Below are 18,845 nucleotides of genomic sequence, written 5' to 3' on the forward strand. Positions count from 1 at the left end.
CTCATTGCTACTTCATAACTGTAATTAAATAGGTGTTTTCCAATGGCCTTAGGCAACCCCCATGAAAGGGTCATTCGACCCCCAAAGGGATCCCGACCCACAGGTTGGGAACCACTGCCCTAGCCAATAACTCATAGCAGGGACTCTTTCTTGGCCAGTATCAAAGACACCCATCATGGTGTTGTGGTCTGAGCATTGGATTGTGACTCTGGAGATCACAGTTCGAATCCCAGCTCAGCCATGTAAATCCACTGGTGATCTTGGGCAAGTCACACACTCTAGCCTCTGACAATGGCAATGGCAGACCCCATTTTGGTCTATGGACATAAATAAATGATGATGATGAATGGCAAACCCCCTCTGAAGAAATTTACCAAGGCACACCATGATAAGGTCATCATAAGTCCGAAACAACTTGAAGATACACAACAACAACAGCCAATGTTTGGTTGCAACCCTTTCCTACATTAGTGGCCTTCTAAGGGATAAGCAAACCTGGAAGCCCCAGGAATGGCTGTCTTTCTCAGTTTTCCACAGGGGCCTAAAATGTGCCTTTGCTTCAGATCATTATGGGAATTTTGAATAGCATCCTCTGAAGTTCAAAAAATTCCAATGGGGATATCTGGGTGAGAGAGGGATGGGGTGGGATCGAATTGGGCCAAAACTAACACAATGAATTTCAGCAGGGAGAAATGTACAGTACTGCATTTGGCCGGGGGGGGGGGGGGGGGACATGAAAGGCTCAGATATACAATAGGTCACACCTGCCTTGACAAAAGTACATGTGAAAGGGATCTGGGAATCCTTGTAGACCACAAGCTGAACATGAGTCAACAATGTGATGCAGCAGCTAAAAAAGCCAATACGATCCTAGGCTGCATCAGTCGGAGTATAGTATGTAGATCAAAGGAAGCAGTAGTATCACTCTATTCTGCTTTGGTCAGGCCTCACCTGGAATACTGCATCCAGTTCTGGGTACCACAGTTCAAGAGGGATATTGACAAACTGGAGCATGTCCAGAGGAGGTAATCGAAATGGCAAAAGCTCTGGAAACCCATGCCCTTTGAGGAGTGACTTCAGGAGCTGGGTATGTTCAGCCTGGAGAAGGGAAGATTAAGAAGTGACATGATACCCACATTTAAATTTGAAGGGATGTTATACTGAGGATGGAGCAAGCTTGTTTTCTGCAGCTCTAGAGAACAGGGCATGGAGCAATGGATTCAAGTTATGGGGAAAGAGATTCCACCTAAACATTAGGAAGAACTTCCTGACAAATAAGAGCTATTCAATAATGGACTGTACATTGCCTCAGAATTGGTGGAATCTCCTCCTCTGGAGGTTTTTAAGCAGAAGCTGGATGTCCATCAGCCAGGAGTGCTTTGATTGTGCATTCCTGCATGATGGGGTTGGACTGGATGACCATTGGAGTCTCTTCCAACTCTATAATCCTATGAGAGCTGTAGAGAGGAAGAAATTCAAAACAATGTCTGCTTTTTCCAAATGGGTCTCCAGTTTACCACTAGAGGGCCTCCGAAGCTTATTTAATTTGTACATCAACTTTTTAAAAAATGTCTTGTTCTTATGTATTTAAATACTAGGCTTGGGGTGATCTCAGAGGAAGCTTTTCTTGTGCAATAGCCCTGCTTTGTTAATGGAATTTTTGGTCCAGTTAAGCATCACTTTCCACTTTGAACCTTGCCATGTTTTTCCACCACTACTTCTGTCTTGTTTTCAGCACCCCACACTCCTGCACAAGCATACTCACAAAATTCATTAAATTTTGGCAAGATGGCTAACCATATATACTTGACTATAAGTTGACCTCATGTATAAGTTGAGGGTAGGTTTTTGGGGCCAAAATTATGGATTTTGATATGACCTGTCGATAAGTCGAAGGTAAAAGCTAGGGGCATGTGACAGGATCTAAAGCAGTGGTTCCCAACCTTCTTGATGCCACGACCCTTTAATACAGTTCCTCATGTTGTGGTGACCCAAACCCATGAAATTATTTTCATTGCTACTTCATAACTGTAATTAAATAGGTGTTTTCCAATGGTCTTAGGCGACTCCCATGAAAGGGCCATTCGACCCCCAAAGGGGTCCCGACCCACAGGTTGAGAACCACTGATCTAAAGGATGAGGCAAAGGAAAACAATGCCAAACAACTTACAAAATTTCACCAGGCACAACTGTTTGTGCTCATCCTAAAGGCTGGATGGATGAGAGGGGGGGGGTTTCAATCTTCCAGGACAGATTATGCTCTTGCTTTTCACCATGCATTCCTTTTAAAATAAGAATTAAAGTACAGTACTTATACTGACCTGTGGATAAGTCAACCCACGTTTTGGGGGTCAATTTTTTAGCTAAAATTTCTATATGAATAGTTGCCCAATGCCTTTGGAAAGATATCACTGGGAATCCTTAGTCATTGCTTTAGGAACTGGCTTGCAGAATTAAAATTTGGACTCAGATTAACCCTGATGGAGGAATCTTCTGTAGATGATCCAGAGGTGTGTAGCACACAGAAGAGCAGGGTGTGTCAAGGCATTGGGCATTGGAGAGCAAGAAGATTGGAGAAGTCTGTTCCCATAGTTAGATACAGACCTATACCTGCCTATATTTCACACCTTCAAACCTGGACAGATGTGGCCAAGCAACATCAGAGTGTGGTCAAGATGGTAAATGTTATGTATAAGGAAGAGCGCACAAACCACAAGAGGTTCCAGTGGTTGCCTGAGCTTGTCACGGAGGGCAAGACTCGACCGCCTCACTGTGTAAAACTACAGTACTTTTGAACATTGAACTGAGTTTGCAACAACTGAAGTAAGCTGAGGACGAAGGGGGAAAGAGAGATGAGGAGAGAGAAACCAGGACGTTTTAAAAACAGCTGTAAAATGGGATGACAGAGGATTAATTGGAACTCTTCCCTGCCAGGATGGTTCAAGAAAATGAGGTCCTACTAATATATCTGTAATGCAAAGCAGAAGAGTTGACCTCCTCCAGATCCCTGGGAAGATGGAACTGGCTGTATAAACTGCAAAGCTTGCCTAGGATGGCCCCAGCTCAGTTTCATGATAAACTGTAGCAAAATCTAAATAACAGTCATGGGAAAGGTAGCATTTCAATTTCCTACAGTGCCCTGGAGCAATGCTGCAATAAGGGCACAGTGGAAGTGTTTAAATGACACCTGCCAATGGCTTCACAAAAATGCTGCAGAGCACACAATTGTAAATGGATTAACAAAATGTGCAAATACAATTCAACAATGAGGGAGGGGGGGAAAGTAAATATGGCACAGTGGTGGAGAGCTAAAGAGCAAGCTGTTTCTAGAATACATAAACACAAATCCACAACACACTGCATACAGAAAACGGTGAGTGACAAGTACCCAAACAAGACACCAAATAATGGTGTGGTTCTGTCATTAATTACCACTTCTTCTATTTAGTGATTTGTTATTCACTGTTTCTGCAGTGAGTACACTGTGGATTTATTTTTGCTTGTGTACTCTTAATAGTTTCCATTTAACATTTTGCTATTTAGTTATCTGCAATTGTGTCACATTTATTTCTCCTCCTATTGTATTTTCTATACACGCTTGGTAAACCAGTTTGCAGGTTTGTGTTTTGAAGGGGTTTTTTAGTGTCTGTGTGGAAGCATCTGCAGCAGCAATTTCATTTCATTTCATATTTTTTTTTGCTTGGCGGTGGTTTGTACAAGAGCTGGGCATTCATCTGGTCCAGTCTCTGCTGGCTGAGGATGAAGAGAAAAGCCGACTAGCTCTGCATCACGATTCTGAAAAATGGATGCCATCTCTTACCGAAAACACTCTCTATCCCCAAGGACTGGATTTACTCTTTTGTTGAAGAATTGGTTCAGTTCTTCAAATCCCAGGGTTCAAGCCTCTACTGCGTCATATAATTCAATGGGTGATCTTGGGCCAATTGCTCTCTCTTAGCCTGACCTACCTTGCAAGGTTGTTGTGAAGATGGAGAGAAGGAGATGCACTGAACACAAACCTGAGCTCACAAAAGGAGAATCTGGATAGAAATTTAACTAATTCATAAATAAATGTCACTTACTGAGTGTTTTCTTCCACTGTTATTTCATTTCCCTCTCTGCCCATTAGCTCAATGTGAACACTTGTTGAAGTTCACTAGTTGACCTGAGGACCAGCCATGGGCCATCATTTTAGATGTCTTTCTTTGGAGGGTTATGCTGAAGATAAAATGGGACAATCCTGCCATGTGCAATGCGGATGCAAGCAAAATAAATCCCACTGCCCCGAAACTCCTTTTGATTTTAGATTCGTAAAAGGTCATGCCAATTATGTTGGAGATTTATTTGCATTTAATGGTTTTACCTGTGTGTCTCTCCATCCAAGCCAGTAAGGTTCTTAAGAGATGTTACCTCAATCCAGTGGTTGTTTCATCCCTGGATTTATGCAACTGTGATCCATTTTGTCAAAGGAAGTTGTGTTAGTCCAAAGGCTATTCCCTTTAAAGACACCTGAAGACCAACAAGGGTTTATTTGCTCCTTTATGAACAGCAGGGCTAAGTTGCCAAGCAGAGATGATTGATTTTACGGCAAGGTCCGCCATGGAGTTGCTTGCAAATAAAAGCCGCATTATTTATGTCATATGCCTCAGAGTGTTTAGGAAATGATTGTTTGGAAAGGGGTTTGGGTTTGTTAAGAAGCAATTCTCAACCCTGCTGGGGTTTCCTGAGGTGCTGTTTGTACTGTTTAAGGCAACTCATGTCAGGATTTCTATGATAGCCAGGCAGCAAGTAACCCAAGGCAGGACTTTTGTGGCAGCATCAGCAGGAACCAAAATGTGAATGGTGCCTTCTCAGTATGTTCTTGGTTAGTGTACTTCTGTGTTGTTGTTGTTGTGTACCTTCAAGTTGTTTCTGACTTGCAGTAACCCTAAGGCGAACCTATCACAATGTTTTCTTGGCAAGATTTGTTCAGGGAAGGTTTGCCTTTGCTTTGCTCTAAGGCTGAGAGAGTGTGACTTGTCCAAGGTCACCTAGTGGGTTTCCATGACTGAGTTGGGATTCAAATTCTGTTCTGCAGAGTCTGAGGGCTAGTCTATATGTAATTGCTGCAGATTTTGCACATTCGCATTGATGCTAAATTGTCTCCACTTCCCTGTGCAAATTCACATCTATTCGCCTTTCCTCTGTCGAAAAGGCAAATCCATGCAGAACAATGGGGTGGCCATAGGTTCAGTAATGTGAATCCTCATAGATACTCACACATATCCAGTAAAAACTCTGAATCCTTTTTAAAGCTAAGTTTTTAAAGCTTAATTTATGGAGTTCCCTTTCCGAATTCCTCCAAATAGCATGTGGCTGGATCACAGTCTATTCAGTTCAAATCAGGAGTACTTTAATCATGTAGACAAGCCCAAAGTCCAGTGCTCAAACCACTACACCACGCTGGCTCTAATGTACTGCTACTGCCTGCCTTATCTAATGGTTACAGGCGCTGATCTGGCCAGCCTTGTAGTGGAGCCACACTATGCAGAACTGAAGAAATAGGTTAAAAGTTGCAGATGATAAAGATATCCACTGTGCAGACTCCCCTCTTCTCTTAGTTTAGCTGTACCCACACAGTAGAAGTAAAAACTGATTTTTACTGAACAGTGATATCATCTCTTTTGTAGCGAGTATTTGGTGATGGTTTAGTCTGGAGTGGAATTAAAATTCATTCCCTTTGCAAAAGGCCTGCTCCAAGAAGACATGAAAGCAGGCTAAAACTGACTAAAACTAAAGTATTTCCAACATATGGTGACCTTAAGGCAAACTTATCATGGGGGTTTCTTGGCAAGATTTGTTCAAAGGGTTCTTTTGTGGGTTTTTTGGGCTATGAGGCCATGTTCTAGAAGAGTTTATTCCTGACGTTTCACCCGCATTTGTGGCTGGCATCTTCAGAGAATGCATTCTCTGAAGATGCCAGCCACAGATGCTGGTGAAAAGTCAGGAATAAACTCTTCTAGAACATGGCATATAGCCTGAAAAACCCACAAAAAACTATGGCTGTTGGCCATGAAAGCCTTCGAATTCACATTGTTCAAAAGCTATAGTGCCTTTGCCTTCCTCTGAGGCTGAGAGAGTGTGACTTGCCCAAGGTCATCCAAGGGGGGTTTCCATGGCTGAATGGGGATTCAAACCCTGGTTTCCAGAGTCCTAGTCCAATATGTAAACCACTACACACATTATTTCAGTTACAATGCAGATGGTTAAAAAATAAACCAAAAGCCACCTCACTTCACAATGACTTCACAGCATTCAGTGTTGTTTTTTCAGGCTGTGTTCCTTATGCATTATTTGGGAGTGAGTTCCATTGAAGTCACTTGGTCTTACCTTTGAAGCACAACATATTGGATTGCAAGTATGTGCACGGAAGTTCAGTTTTATTGCAAATCTAGGGCTCTTTCATTCTATGTCGGTTTCCACAAATATTGACTGCAGTTCCTTTAAGGAAGTGACAGTCCTGTTTTGGTTTTTTTACAATAAAGCACAGAGAGTTAGGTCTAATCTTATCCAGGTTTAATACTGGATTGGGAGGGATTGGTTTCTGCCAGTTAAAAATTCTGAAGGGATCAAACATTCGGATGTGGGAAAATTTCAGAGCAGCCTCCAGAAACCCATCAGGAAATGCACATGTCAAAGGATTATTCACGGCTCCTGTCTCATCCTCTGGCTTCATTCTGTTCTTTATAAGCATCTCATTTTTAATTTTTTAAATGTTTCTTTCTAAACGATTGCCAAGAAAATATTAACCAAATTCCTTCCCCAAACCTTCAACAGTCTTTTGGCAGATAGAACAGCAGCTTCTTACAACTTTGCTCCTTCCTCCTCCCATCTCATTTTATCTCTTTGCTTAAATGCTTGGACCAGATCAATGACACCAGCAATAGTATTTTTCTTCTAGCCAATGACTAATCTCCAGGATTCCCACCTTGAAATGTTGTTGTTATGTGCCTCCAAATTGACTCCTGGTTATCGTGACCAGGACCAGACGAACTACATCCAAGGGTATTAAAAGAACTGGCAAATGTAATATCGGAGCCATTGGCAATAATCTTTGAGAACTCCTGGAGAACAGGAAAAATCCCAGCAGACTGGAGGAGGGCAAACGTTGTCCCCATCTTCAAAAAGGGGGGAAAAGAGGATCCAAACAATTATCATCCACTTAGTCTGACATCAGTACCAGGAAAGATTCTAGAGCAGATCATTAAACAGAGAGTCTGTGAACATCTAGAAAGCAATGCCATAATCACAAAAAGTCAACATGGGTTTCAGAGAAACAAGTCATGCCAGACAAACCTGATCTCTTTCTTTGATAAAATTACCAGCTTAGTAGATGAAGGGAATGCAGTGGATATAGTATATCTTGATTTCAGTAAGGCCTTTGACAAGGTTTCCCAAACAAGCTTGTAAAATGTAGGCTAGACAAGGTAACTGTTACATGGATTTTTAACTGGTTGACCGGCCGAAGCCAAAGGGTGCTCAACAATGGCTTCTTTTCATCCTGGAGAGAAGTGATCAGTGGGGTCCCACAGGGCTCTGTTCTGGGGCCAGTGTTATTCAACATCTTTATCAATGACTTGGATGACAGAATTGAGGGCATACTTATCAAATTTGCAGATGACACCAAATTAGGAGGAGTAGCTAATACTCCAAGAGGACAGGATCAAAATTCAAAGTGACCTGAATAGACTAGAAAGCTGGGCCAAAGCTAAAAAAATGAAATTCAACACAGAGAAATGTAAGGTACTGCACTTAGGGCAGAAAAATGAAATGCGCAGATATAGGATGGGGGACACCTGGCTGAATGAAACTACGTGTGAAAGGGATCTTAGAGTCCAAGTGGACCACAAGTTGAACATGAGTCGTCAGTGCAATGCGGCAGCTAACAAGGCCAATGCGTTTTTAGGCTGCATCAATAAAAATATAGTCTCTAGATCAAGAGAAGTAATAGTGCCACTATATTCTGCTTTGGTCAGGCCCCACCTGGAATATTGTGTCCAGTTCTGGGCACCACAATTCAAAAAGGACATTGAGAAACTGGAGCGTGTCCAAAGGAGGGCGACTAAAATGGTGAAGGGTCTGAAAACCATGTTCCATGAGGAACGACTTAGGAAGCTGGGGATGTTTAGCCTGGAGAAAAGAAGGTTAAAAGGTGATATGATAGCCCTGTTTAAATATTTGAAGGGATGTCATATTGAGGAGGGAGCAAGCTTGTTTTCTGCTGCTCCAGAGAACAGGACCCGGAGCAATGGATGCAAACTGCAGGAAAAGAGATTCCACCTCAACATTAGGAGAAACTTCCTGACAGTAAGGGCTGTTTGACAGTGGAACACACTCCCTCGGAGTGTAGCGGAGTCTCCTTCTTTGGAGGTCTTTAAGCAGAGGCTGGATGGCCATCTGTCAGGGATGCTTTGATATGGATTTCCTGCATGGCAGGGGGTTGGACTGGATGGCCCTTGTGGTCTCTTCCAACTCTATGATTCTATAATTCTATGATTCTGTTTCTTAGCAAGATTTCGTCAGAGGTGTTTTGCCATTGCCTTTCTCTGAGACTGAGTATGACCTGCACAAAGTCACCCAGTGAGTTTCTATCGATGAGTGAGGATTTGAACTCTGATCTCCTAGAGTTTTATTTCAACACTCAAACTGTTTAAATTTTTATTGTACATGTCTTCAAGTCACTTGTTGACTTATGACGACCCTATCAATTTCATAGGGTTTTCTCAGGCAAGGAATACTCTGAGATGGTTTTGGCAGTTTCTTCCTCTGAAATAGAACCTACAGAATTTGGTATTCATTGGCAGTCTCCCATCCAAGTATTAACCAGGACTGACCCTGCTTAGCTTCTCAGAGCAGATGGAATCCAGTGCCTTTAGGCTATTCGGACATTACAGTTTTACTTCCAGGCAAATCAGATAAGGCTGAATAACACAAGGTATGATTTATAATGTTGTTGTTGATGTGTACCTTCAAGTCATGTCTGACTTGTGACTAATCTACAGCGAACTTATCACAGGATTTTCTGGAGCTGAGAATATGTGATTTGTCTAAGGTCAGCCAGTGGGTTTCCATGGCTGAGCATGGAATCAAACCCTGATCTCAATTCCTAGACCTACACACAAACCACATAAACCACACTGGCTCTCAATCATCATATATACGTAGATGTGCTTAATTTTTAAGCAACCCAACAATGTCATCTGGGCATTTGCAAAATAAGACAAGACAGAATTCTAGATATATCCATGGACCAGGCTATTTCAGTGTGTAGTACAGCCATGGCAAATAAGAGTTATCTATTAGCTCAGCCTTTCCTAATCCAGGGCTCTGCATGCCTCCTACTACAATTCCTAACATCCATCCACTCCAGCTGGAATGGCTGTGTTTATTATTGTTGTGTGCCTTCAAGATGTTTTTGACTTGGGTTTGACCCTAAGGCAAACTGATCGTGGGGTTTTCTTGGCAACATTTATTTGGAGGTGGTTTGCCATTGCCTTCTCCTGGGGCTGAGAGCATGAGACTTGCCCAAGGTCATCCAGTATGATTCTATGGCCCAGCTGGGAATCGAACCTTGGCCTCCAGAGTCCTAGTCCAATGCTCAAACCACAGCACCATTGGCTAATAATTTCTTTATGCTATCTCCTAATAGAATGCTCTTCTCTAACTTGGTACAATCCATATGTGTTGTATTAGAACCATTGTCACTGCCACCTCTCATTCTAGTAGCTGTGGATGATGGGGTTCAAGCCCAGCAAGAGTGCACCAGGTTGGGGGAAACTGCTGTAGATCAGTCTGCAGCTATATTGGTTATTCAAAAGTTGGCTCTCTCATGTCCACTTCCCACTCTGCCATCCACATTGGCACTGATGATCCATCATTTGGGCCAGCTACTTCATCCTGCCCTGTGGAAGGGCTGCCAGCTTATACATCACACCTCAAGTATTGATTTTGGTAAAGTGTTCTTCATTCTTGAGCCTGCCTGCCTGCACTGTAAATCAGCCCCAGCAGTTGCAAAGACCTTATGCAACCCCTAAGGCTAAAACTAGAAGTGTGTCCCTTCTATATTGAAGAGATAACAGTAGAAAAACAATTCACAGAGTAATAAGAGGTCCCTTTCCCTGGTCACAAATACTTCTGCAAGAAACAGAAACCCAACAGGGAGATTTCCTCTCACCACACCTGCATGCTTGGAAAACCTTCGCCTGTATCATTCCTGCAAGTTCTGAAATCACTAAGGTGCAAAATTCTTTTCTACGATTGCAACCTTTATATTTACCAAAAGTGTGGAACCCTAGCACCTCATTCGGAGTGTATTTCCCTGAAAAGGAGACTGTGTGTATTTTTGGAAGGGAAAGCTATTTCTGTGAATCTGTAGGATGTCTTTCCTTTCTGATGAGAAGTAGCTTTAAACAGAAAACCAGAGACAACCAGTTTCCAAGTACAGACATATGGTCACAATGAGCACTTCCAGAATGTTTCACCTTTCTGCAAATGTCATGATTGTCTTCTTCTTTTTATATAGAAGCCACATCTTCTGAAAGATAGAAAAATGACCAAGCAATTGACCACATGCCATTTCCCCCCTGCTTAATCATCTGCTGTGTTGGCAAATGCCCTGGAAGATGGATTGTAGATCTGGCCAATACATTTCAAGACCATGTAGCAACCCAATTTTGTTCAGAAAACAAAAACAGGGATGGCAAGTCCATCTGTAAAGTGAGCACAACCAAAAAGGTCCTGTCAAAAACAAGCAGAGAGGCAGTCCGTTCCTGCAAACCTTTTTATTTGTACTGGTAAAACCCAATAAAGAGTGAAAATTCATCTGGCACCTCCACAGCTACCAGTGAGATGAGGCTCCACCTTATGGTACCCAAAGTCTAAAAGGTTTCTCTGATACAATAGATGCTGCCTCCATCCCAACAAGAGCAATGACTATACGGATGGGTCCAATCAGGTCCAGATTAGTACTGTTGCAGTATTCCCATGGTCCACCAGAGAGAGGGCTGCTTTTGGTGTGTCTTCCCTTTTGCTCTGGCATCTATTCAGCCCAAGAGTAGGTATTTTGAGAAGCTAATCCCTCTCTAGATGGCGGTACTTCTTCCGTAGCACTGACACCTGGTCTTTGAAGAGCACAGGATCCAGACGAAACTGAGAATGCACCAGAGGCATGTACCCGAACCAGGTTGCAAATTGATTGACACATTCCTGGCGCTGGGAAAAATGAAGGTTCCCGTTGGACGGAGGAGCACTCTTCAGCAGCTGCAAGGAAGCAAAAATAAGAGAATGAAGGTGAGCAGGGTGGCTCAAGACATTTTTCTGCCTGAAGTGACAGACAAGATGGTTGCCCTCCTTCCATCATTTCCAAGTACAGACATTAAAATAATAAATATAAAAATAAAAACTTTATTTATATACCGCCTTTCCTGTAGATCAAAGCGGTTTACAATATAGCAGGTATGTGACACATGTCACAGTACAGAACAATAAAATACCTCACTAGTTACAATTCACAGTTTCATACAAAATCTGAGCCATATCCAAACCATTAAAACCAACGGTTATGGGGGGAAGTTCCTAATCTAAACAGAATCGGGAGGGTATGCTACTTGAAAGAGATGAGTTTTTAATGCCTTCTTAAAGGCTACTAATGTAGGACAGAGTCAGATCTTTTCTGGGAGAGAGTTCCAGAGGGTAGGGGCTGTTGTCGTATAAGCCCTCCAGTGAGTTGCTGCTAGTTTTACCCTGGAGCAGTCAAGTAAAATGTCCCTGTTGCTCTGAGGGTGCGGGGCGGATTATGTAGGGAGAGGCACTCCCTCAAATAACTTGGGCCCAAGCCATATAGGGCTTCATAGGTAATGACTAACATTTTGTATTGTGCCTGGAAGCTAATAGGCAGCCAGTGAAGAGATTTTAATATAGGTGTTATATGGTCCGATCTTGGAGTGCCTGGGATCAACCTGGCTGCAGCATTCTGAACTAGTTGTAGCTTCCGAACCTGGTACAAAGGTAGCCCCATGTGATAATAAAATACAGTATATGGAATAGAGCTGTTTATATTAGTGATTTTAGTTTTTATTTTATAGTGTCCTAAATTTTTCTAGAATATTCTAGATTTTGACTCAGTGGTCTTAATTCAGTACTGCAGATGTGATACAATACCCTCTCTTCCACCTCAATAAAAGACAGCTGTTGCATCTAGAGGCTCATAACCAGGGAGACCAGATATCATAACCACAAAAGAGGAAAAGGCATCACAAAATCTAGAACATTCTAGAAAAATTTAGGACACTATAAAATAAAAACTAAAATCACTAATATAAACAGCTCTATTCCATATACTGTATTTTTATTATGCACTCCATCATATTTTTTTCTGATGAACTTATCTTCATTGCTTGTTGGCTTGCAAGATGCTTATAGAACTCTGAACAAACCAAATGCTTAAAATTGTACTTTACTAGCAACAATGATTTAAACTACAGTGGGCCCTCCACATTCGCCGTGGTTAGGAGTGAAAGATCACCATGAATGTGGAAAGAATACAAATTTTAAAAAAAACCCACTATTCTTTTAACCTAAAAGAACCTCTCTGGGAATCTTGAAGTCCTCCAATGCAATACTATGGTCAACATCTGCCAGACGTTGATCATAAAATCATGCTGGAAGACCTACAAATGCCTAGAGAAGTATTTTCTCTAGGAAATTCTAGGTTCTCCAGCACAACTCTATGGACAACCCCCAGCAAAATTGCACTGGGTGACTTAAGAGATTCCAAGAGAGAGCATATTTATCAAAGCCACAAATCATCAAATCCACAAATGTCAAAGCCGCAAATGAGGAGGGCCAACCGTATTCCTTCCATTCGTCCATTATGCTGAAATTAAAGGGGGAAACCCCATTCAACCTTTGCACTGTGTCCACAAGCTGCCCATTGCCAAACACTTTTGTTGTCCTTTCCCCCACTGAAATAATGGGGCCTTGAACTATGGGTGCAAGTCGTATCTGCTGCTGCTGCTACTAAGAATAAAGAACTGGAAGGATCCATCCGATTCCCTATTTGCAGCGAAGTCAGGCTGCCAAAGAGATGAATTTCTTGAAGGGGAGCAGCAAACATGGTGCTAATCAATGGGCTTCTTAGCCATACTCAAAACGGAGGACATTTTGGAATTCTTCTTGAACAGAAGGTTGAAATGAAAGACATGCCCTGGAAAAGGAAGACATCTGGTCACCCTGATCATGACTATGTGACACACCATGCTCCATCCTCCAACAGAAGAAAATAATTGGGGGCACTCCAGGGAAATAGTTAGAGGACTGCTGCAGCCTTACCACTTGGCATATGAGATGGTTATAATAGTCAGACCGGCTCTAAAGGCGAGGAAGAGAATGAGCTTCAACCATATCCATGTGAATAATTCCTCCTATAAGTGGGACATGGAAGTGCCATATCACTGGTACAGGGAGTGAACACTCATCCCTCTTTCATGTCACTTAAGACACTGCCTTATAGCAAATTGTCTCTCTAGTGCCTAGTATTGCATTTACTCTGACAGTGAATTGTCAGAATCTGAGGCAGAAGGTTTTTTGTTTTTTTAGCTTCCCATTACCTGCTACCCAGGTCTTGTAACTAGAGATGCAAAGGATAGAGCCTGGGCCCTTCTGCATGCAAAGAATGTGCTCAGCCACAGAGCGACAGCTCCTTCTTCAGAATATTAATTTTCTTCCAATGACACCAGCTTTCTCTTTGCTGTCATTCCCCAGCAATTGGTACTGAGTGGTATGCTGCTGCTCAACATGTTCCATGCATCTTTCCAAGCACTGTCCAGTTACAAATATAATCTTTTAGGGACACAATCCTATCAGTTGTGATTAATTCTCAGGGGCAGCTGTCCATGACTCATTGGTTCTGCAGCCTGAATGACTTTTGCTGAACAAGTGGGCTTATTGACCAGGTGGGCATGCCAAAGATGCAAATCCCTTCCGTTAAACAAAAAATTGTAACGGGAAGGTTTGGTTTTTGTTTTTTTTGTCAAAGCCAGTGGTTTTGTTTCTGAAAGGTATCATATTGGAAATCTTCAAATTTTCAACTGTCTGTCATGTCAGCTTTCAACTGTCAGATATGATGTGCCAGGAATCTTTGACCTCTGTCAGACCCAGACCCTGCCTTTACATCAAAAATATAATGTGCATTGGTCTGTTTTTGCGTTGTCAGCCATTATGTCTGTCTTCTAGGGGGAACAGATGCAAAGCTACGAATTTTCACAAATGCAGCTTCTCATGGAGGAGTGTGCCTGCTAAAATTCCCTTTTCAACTCGCTTTGTGCTTCTCCTTTTCCTATGTTTTACAACCTATGCTTTTTACAGCCTGGTGCATGCTCAACAACTGTGTGGCAGTACAGTTCTTATCATCATGGCCAAGTTGGGGAAAGGAGCCAGAATCCTGTTGCGGACTTGCACCTTTGTTAGTGGATTACGAATGGCTAGTTGTACACATCAAGCCTCTGGGGGCCACAACTGGCCACTGAAAGGTTCTTTCATCTGCTCCCTCCCCAGTTTGTTTTAAGAATTAAATTGGCTTTTTTTTAAAAAAGCAAATCAACTGAAAAGTCACTTTTATTGTTTTATAGAAAGCTTTGTTGTTTTTGCTTTCAAACTCTAAGGCGTTTTCTTGGCAAGATTTGTTCAGAGGGGACTTGCCATTGCCGTCAACTGAGGCTGAGAGAGTGTGACTTGCCCAAGGTCGCCCAGTGAGTTTCGTGGCTCAGCAGGGATTCGAACCTACTCTGGCTCTCTAGTTTAAGATACCACACATTTTTAGTTTGAGTGCTGGACATCCACTGCTTGTGTCAGAGAATTAAGTTAAAAACTATACTGTGGGCATGTGGTAATCTCTCTCTCTCTGTATTTTCCTTTGGAGCAGTAGAAGAACCTTGGTGGAACTAATGTTTGTCTTGTGCTGTTTTGGAGTATTGAGAGCACATAATTTTTCATTCCAAACCACATAATTACAAGTTCTCTCTGAATCTTGTACTGAAGAATACTGACATCATAACCGACAGAGGAGGGTTTGGCAAAGGGTATGTATGCATATGTGTGTGCATGTGCACACAGTGCTTGCTTTTTTATCCCATCTTTCCTTCAAAAAATTGCACTTCAGGCAGTGAACAATATAATTAAAAACAACAGAACAATAAAACCATTGTAACAGACAAAATAGTTAACAACTCTTTGTTTTGTTTTGGCTCTGAAAATGACTGGTATCCATCATGTCTGCTGTTTCCCAGACCTGCGTGTGGGTGTCTATGTGTTTTCAAGTCGCCCATCGATTTATGGCAGCCCCACAAATTTCACAGGATTTTCTTAGCCAAGGAGCTAAAGGCTTCTTTCAAGAGAAGAAAAATCACATGATACCATCTTAACGGACTCCTGAGAAGTCATCGAGTATGCTCCTCTTTTCTTTTCAGATTTCCAAGAGCAGCTATGCTATAGGATTCTGGCATGTTTAGTGTTGTGAGCTATTTAGACTTCTCTCTCAGAAAGCTATAGTGCCACAACAAACTACAAATCTCAAGCTTCCATAGGATGGAGCCATGGCAGTCAAAGTGGTGTCAAACTGCATTAATTCCACAGTGGTAGAATTCAAAGATATAACCGTGTTAGTCTGTAGAATCAGTACATAGAGAGATCTTGTAGCACCTTTGAGACTAAATGAAACTACCGTACATGCATCTGAGGAAGTAGACTGAAGTGTATGAAAGTTAATGCTTGCCAATTTCTTTCTTTCAGTTAGTCTCAAAGTTGCTACAAGATGTCTCTATGTACTGCAATAATTCCACAGTGTGCCAAATCAGGACAACTGGAGGGTAGGAGATTACCTCCATCCACACCATATAGAGCAGCTCTTTCTGTACTGCAAAGAGTTCCCTTCCATTCTGGAAAAGAAATGAAAGCAAAAGAGAAGGAGGATTTTGTAACAGCACTAAATCTCAGTGGTGTCATTCTTTTGGCAGCGCAAATAGCACCACTGAGCATTGGTAATGACAGCAATGGAGGCCACAAAAACACTCAGCAAGGCTCCTATGCCCATTCTTGTTTATGGAGTCATGCACCCCCCCAGCATTCTTCACCACTGGGTGAGCTGGGTTGGGAACAATGGGAGCTGCAATCCAACAACATCTGGAGAGCTACAAAATTCCCACCTATGGTTTATAGGGTAATAGCTGTTGAGAACAACGTGACGTGGGAGCAATACCTATCTTCTGCTCCCCTTCTCCATATACAGTGGCCCCTCCACATTTTCTGGGGTTATGGGTGAAAGACCCACATGAATGTGAAAAAACTGCAAATAAAAAAACACTATTCTTTTTACCTGGCAGAATACCTCTCTAGGTATCTCCAGGTCCTCCAGTGCAATGCTATGGTCAACACCTGCCAGAAGTTAATAGAATCATGTCGGCGGACCTACAAATGTCTCGAGAGATGTTTTCTCTAGGAACTTTTAGTTTCTTCAGCACAACTCTATGGTTAACGTCTGGCAGAGTTGCACTCGAAGACCTAGAGACTCCTAAAGAGAACATATTAATCAAAATCGCAAATAATCAAATCCACAAAAGTCAAAGCCGCAAATGTGAAGGGCCAACTGTAATTCCCATGCTTGCCTGTCTGTTGCCTCCACTTTACCTGTTGAGGGAGGCTCTCTCTGAGTTGTTTTTTCTGGGTCACTTTAATGGGAGGTAGCTTGGTGACAGCAGAAACTAGGAAGTTCATCAATATGTCCTCACAGTTGGCGATCTGATCAATGAGGCTCCTTAGCCGAGCAGGCAAATAATTGGTGAAGAGGCTGTGATAATACCTGTTCACGAAAGAAAGAGGGAGAAAGGAAAACCGACCAAACAGTGTGTTAGGGGGGCAAGCAAACAGGACCCTTTTTCACTCCACCATGAACCTGCCTTTGAGTCTTCCAAGCCCTGCTTTAAAAATGGACAAAGAAATGCCTGAAATGACCTCAAAATGTCTCTTGGAGCAGCCAATTCCTTAAAAACAACCCCCAACCAAGCAATCTTCTCAAACCTGTTAGCTAATAGAAACATTTGTGTGTTGCGTTCCTCTAAGCCATTTCCAACTTATGGCACCCTTAAGCATGGGGTTTTCTTGGCAAGATTTGTTCAGAGGGGTTCACCATTGCCTTTCCCTGAGGATGAGAGCATTGATTTGCATATGACTTGACCAAGGGCACCCAGTGATTTTCATGGCCAAGTGAGAAACTGGTCTCCAGAGTCATAGCCCAATACTCAGAGCACTACAGCACACTGGCTCATACATACACAGAAACAGTTTTCCAGCTAAGTAACTAAAATGGTTCAATCTGTGCAAAAGGGGGAGGTATCCAGAGAAAGCCAAGGTTTACAGGACTGCACAAAAATGCACTAAGAAAATACACTCTTCCTCACTCCAAAAGCAGGCCAACAAAATCAGGCCTCAGGATGCTAGTGACTAGTGAATTGCGGCATGTGAGGAAAAGCAGAAGAGAGGGAAACAGAATGGAGCATCTGGGGAAAAAGTGTGACTGGCTACAATCCTAAATAGGAGGAGCATTTATCCCACAACGTTTTGTCACAGGCTTCATTGGTAATTCCTAACAACGGTAGAAGAAGAAGGTTACCTGTGGTAGAATGCTGCTGCAGTGAGAACCATGGAGAATTCATTGGTCCATTTTGAGGTGTAACTCCATTGGCTCTTGCCAGCATCCCAGAAATGGCTGCGCATAGGGAAGCCTACAATCCGGTCTGGGAAACTTCTCCACACCCCAAAGGCAAAGTCAACCTGGACAGTCAGGGAGAGAGAAAGAAATCAAGAGGCGCATTGTGAGCGGAGAAGACAGCTGCACAAGGTGAGGCAAAGCAACAGCGTCCTTCTGGATGTTGTTGAATTGCAAGTCACCCATCTGTTCGAGTAAGCATGGTCAGTAGTGAGGGATGCTAAGAACTGTAAACCAGCCACATCTGCAGAGACACATTTGCTCACATTGCACATAAGAGGCTAGCTGGTCTCCACATCCATCATCTGTGCTCTTTTTAATTAAATTGTAGATTCCTTAGCATATGTCTAAAAACTGAGGATGAGCCCAATGAACCATGCAGAAAAAAAGCATGCAATGCAAAGGTTTGGCTACCAGAGGCAGGGGACAAAATGAGGGCATTGCTTCTCTCAATAAGAATTCTGCCCCACTCTCCAATGAATTTTTCCTTCCTTTCCCATATTTTTAACATTACAGAGAGTGAGACACTGAAAATCTTCACACCTAGAAGTCATATATTTACTGAGTTCATATTCCCTTATGAACTTCGTCTCCCACCTTTTTTTTAAAAGCCCACAGTGTATTTCTAAATGCTAAAATCAGGTTTTAAATGCTTTCTACATAGTTTTTACCAGTTTTAACTATGTGTTTTTAAACTTATGTTTTAATATTAATAATGTTTAATCTTTTTAAAACTTTTGTACTTCTGTGTTTTGTTTTGTTTTTTTTTCTCTTTAAACTATTGTAACGCGCCTTGAATCCCATTGTGGGAGAAAGGCGGAATATAAATCTTTAAAATAAATAAAATTAAGTTACTCGAGTGTTAGAAATCTGGGGATTGAAGAAGGCCTAGTATCTGAAGTAAAGACCTTCTAATTGTCAGAAATACTGTTGTCCATTAATAACTGATTTGACTGTGGAAACAAGACAGAATTGTGCATGAACACATGAAAAAGCTACCAGGAATATGGGCTGAGATTTGGGAAATCCCCTTGAAAGGAAGGGCTGT

At 42.2% G+C, this 18,845-nt stretch overlaps 1 protein-coding gene across 2 annotated transcripts in view; it reads right to left on the reverse strand.

Moving 5' to 3' along the window:
* Nucleotides 1-10,336: 10,336 nt before the first annotated feature.
* The window catches only part of EXTL1 (exostosin like glycosyltransferase 1), a 59,063-nt gene continuing 50,554 nt past the window's right edge, over nt 10,337-18,845 (reverse strand). Inside the window, exons 9-11 of one of the 2 annotated variants that reach the window (XM_089479497.1) lie at nt 17,702-17,862; nt 16,698-16,891; nt 10,337-11,298 (exon numbers count right to left, since the gene is read on the reverse strand). In XM_089479497.1, coding sequence (XP_089335623.1) covers nt 11,078-11,298; nt 16,698-16,891; nt 17,702-17,862 — 576 coding nt within the window. In that variant the 3' untranslated portion in view covers nt 10,337-11,077. The remainder of the gene's footprint in view (nt 11,299-16,697; nt 16,892-17,701; nt 17,863-18,845) is intronic. The other variant, XM_089479498.1, reaches the window with a different exon arrangement.

Source organism: Sceloporus occidentalis, unplaced genomic scaffold (assembly GCF_023333645.1).
Source record: "Sceloporus occidentalis isolate IW3139 unplaced genomic scaffold, rSceOcc1.0.p SCAF_13, whole genome shotgun sequence".
In the NCBI taxonomy this organism is placed as follows: Eukaryota; Metazoa; Chordata; class Lepidosauria; order Squamata; family Phrynosomatidae; genus Sceloporus; species Sceloporus occidentalis.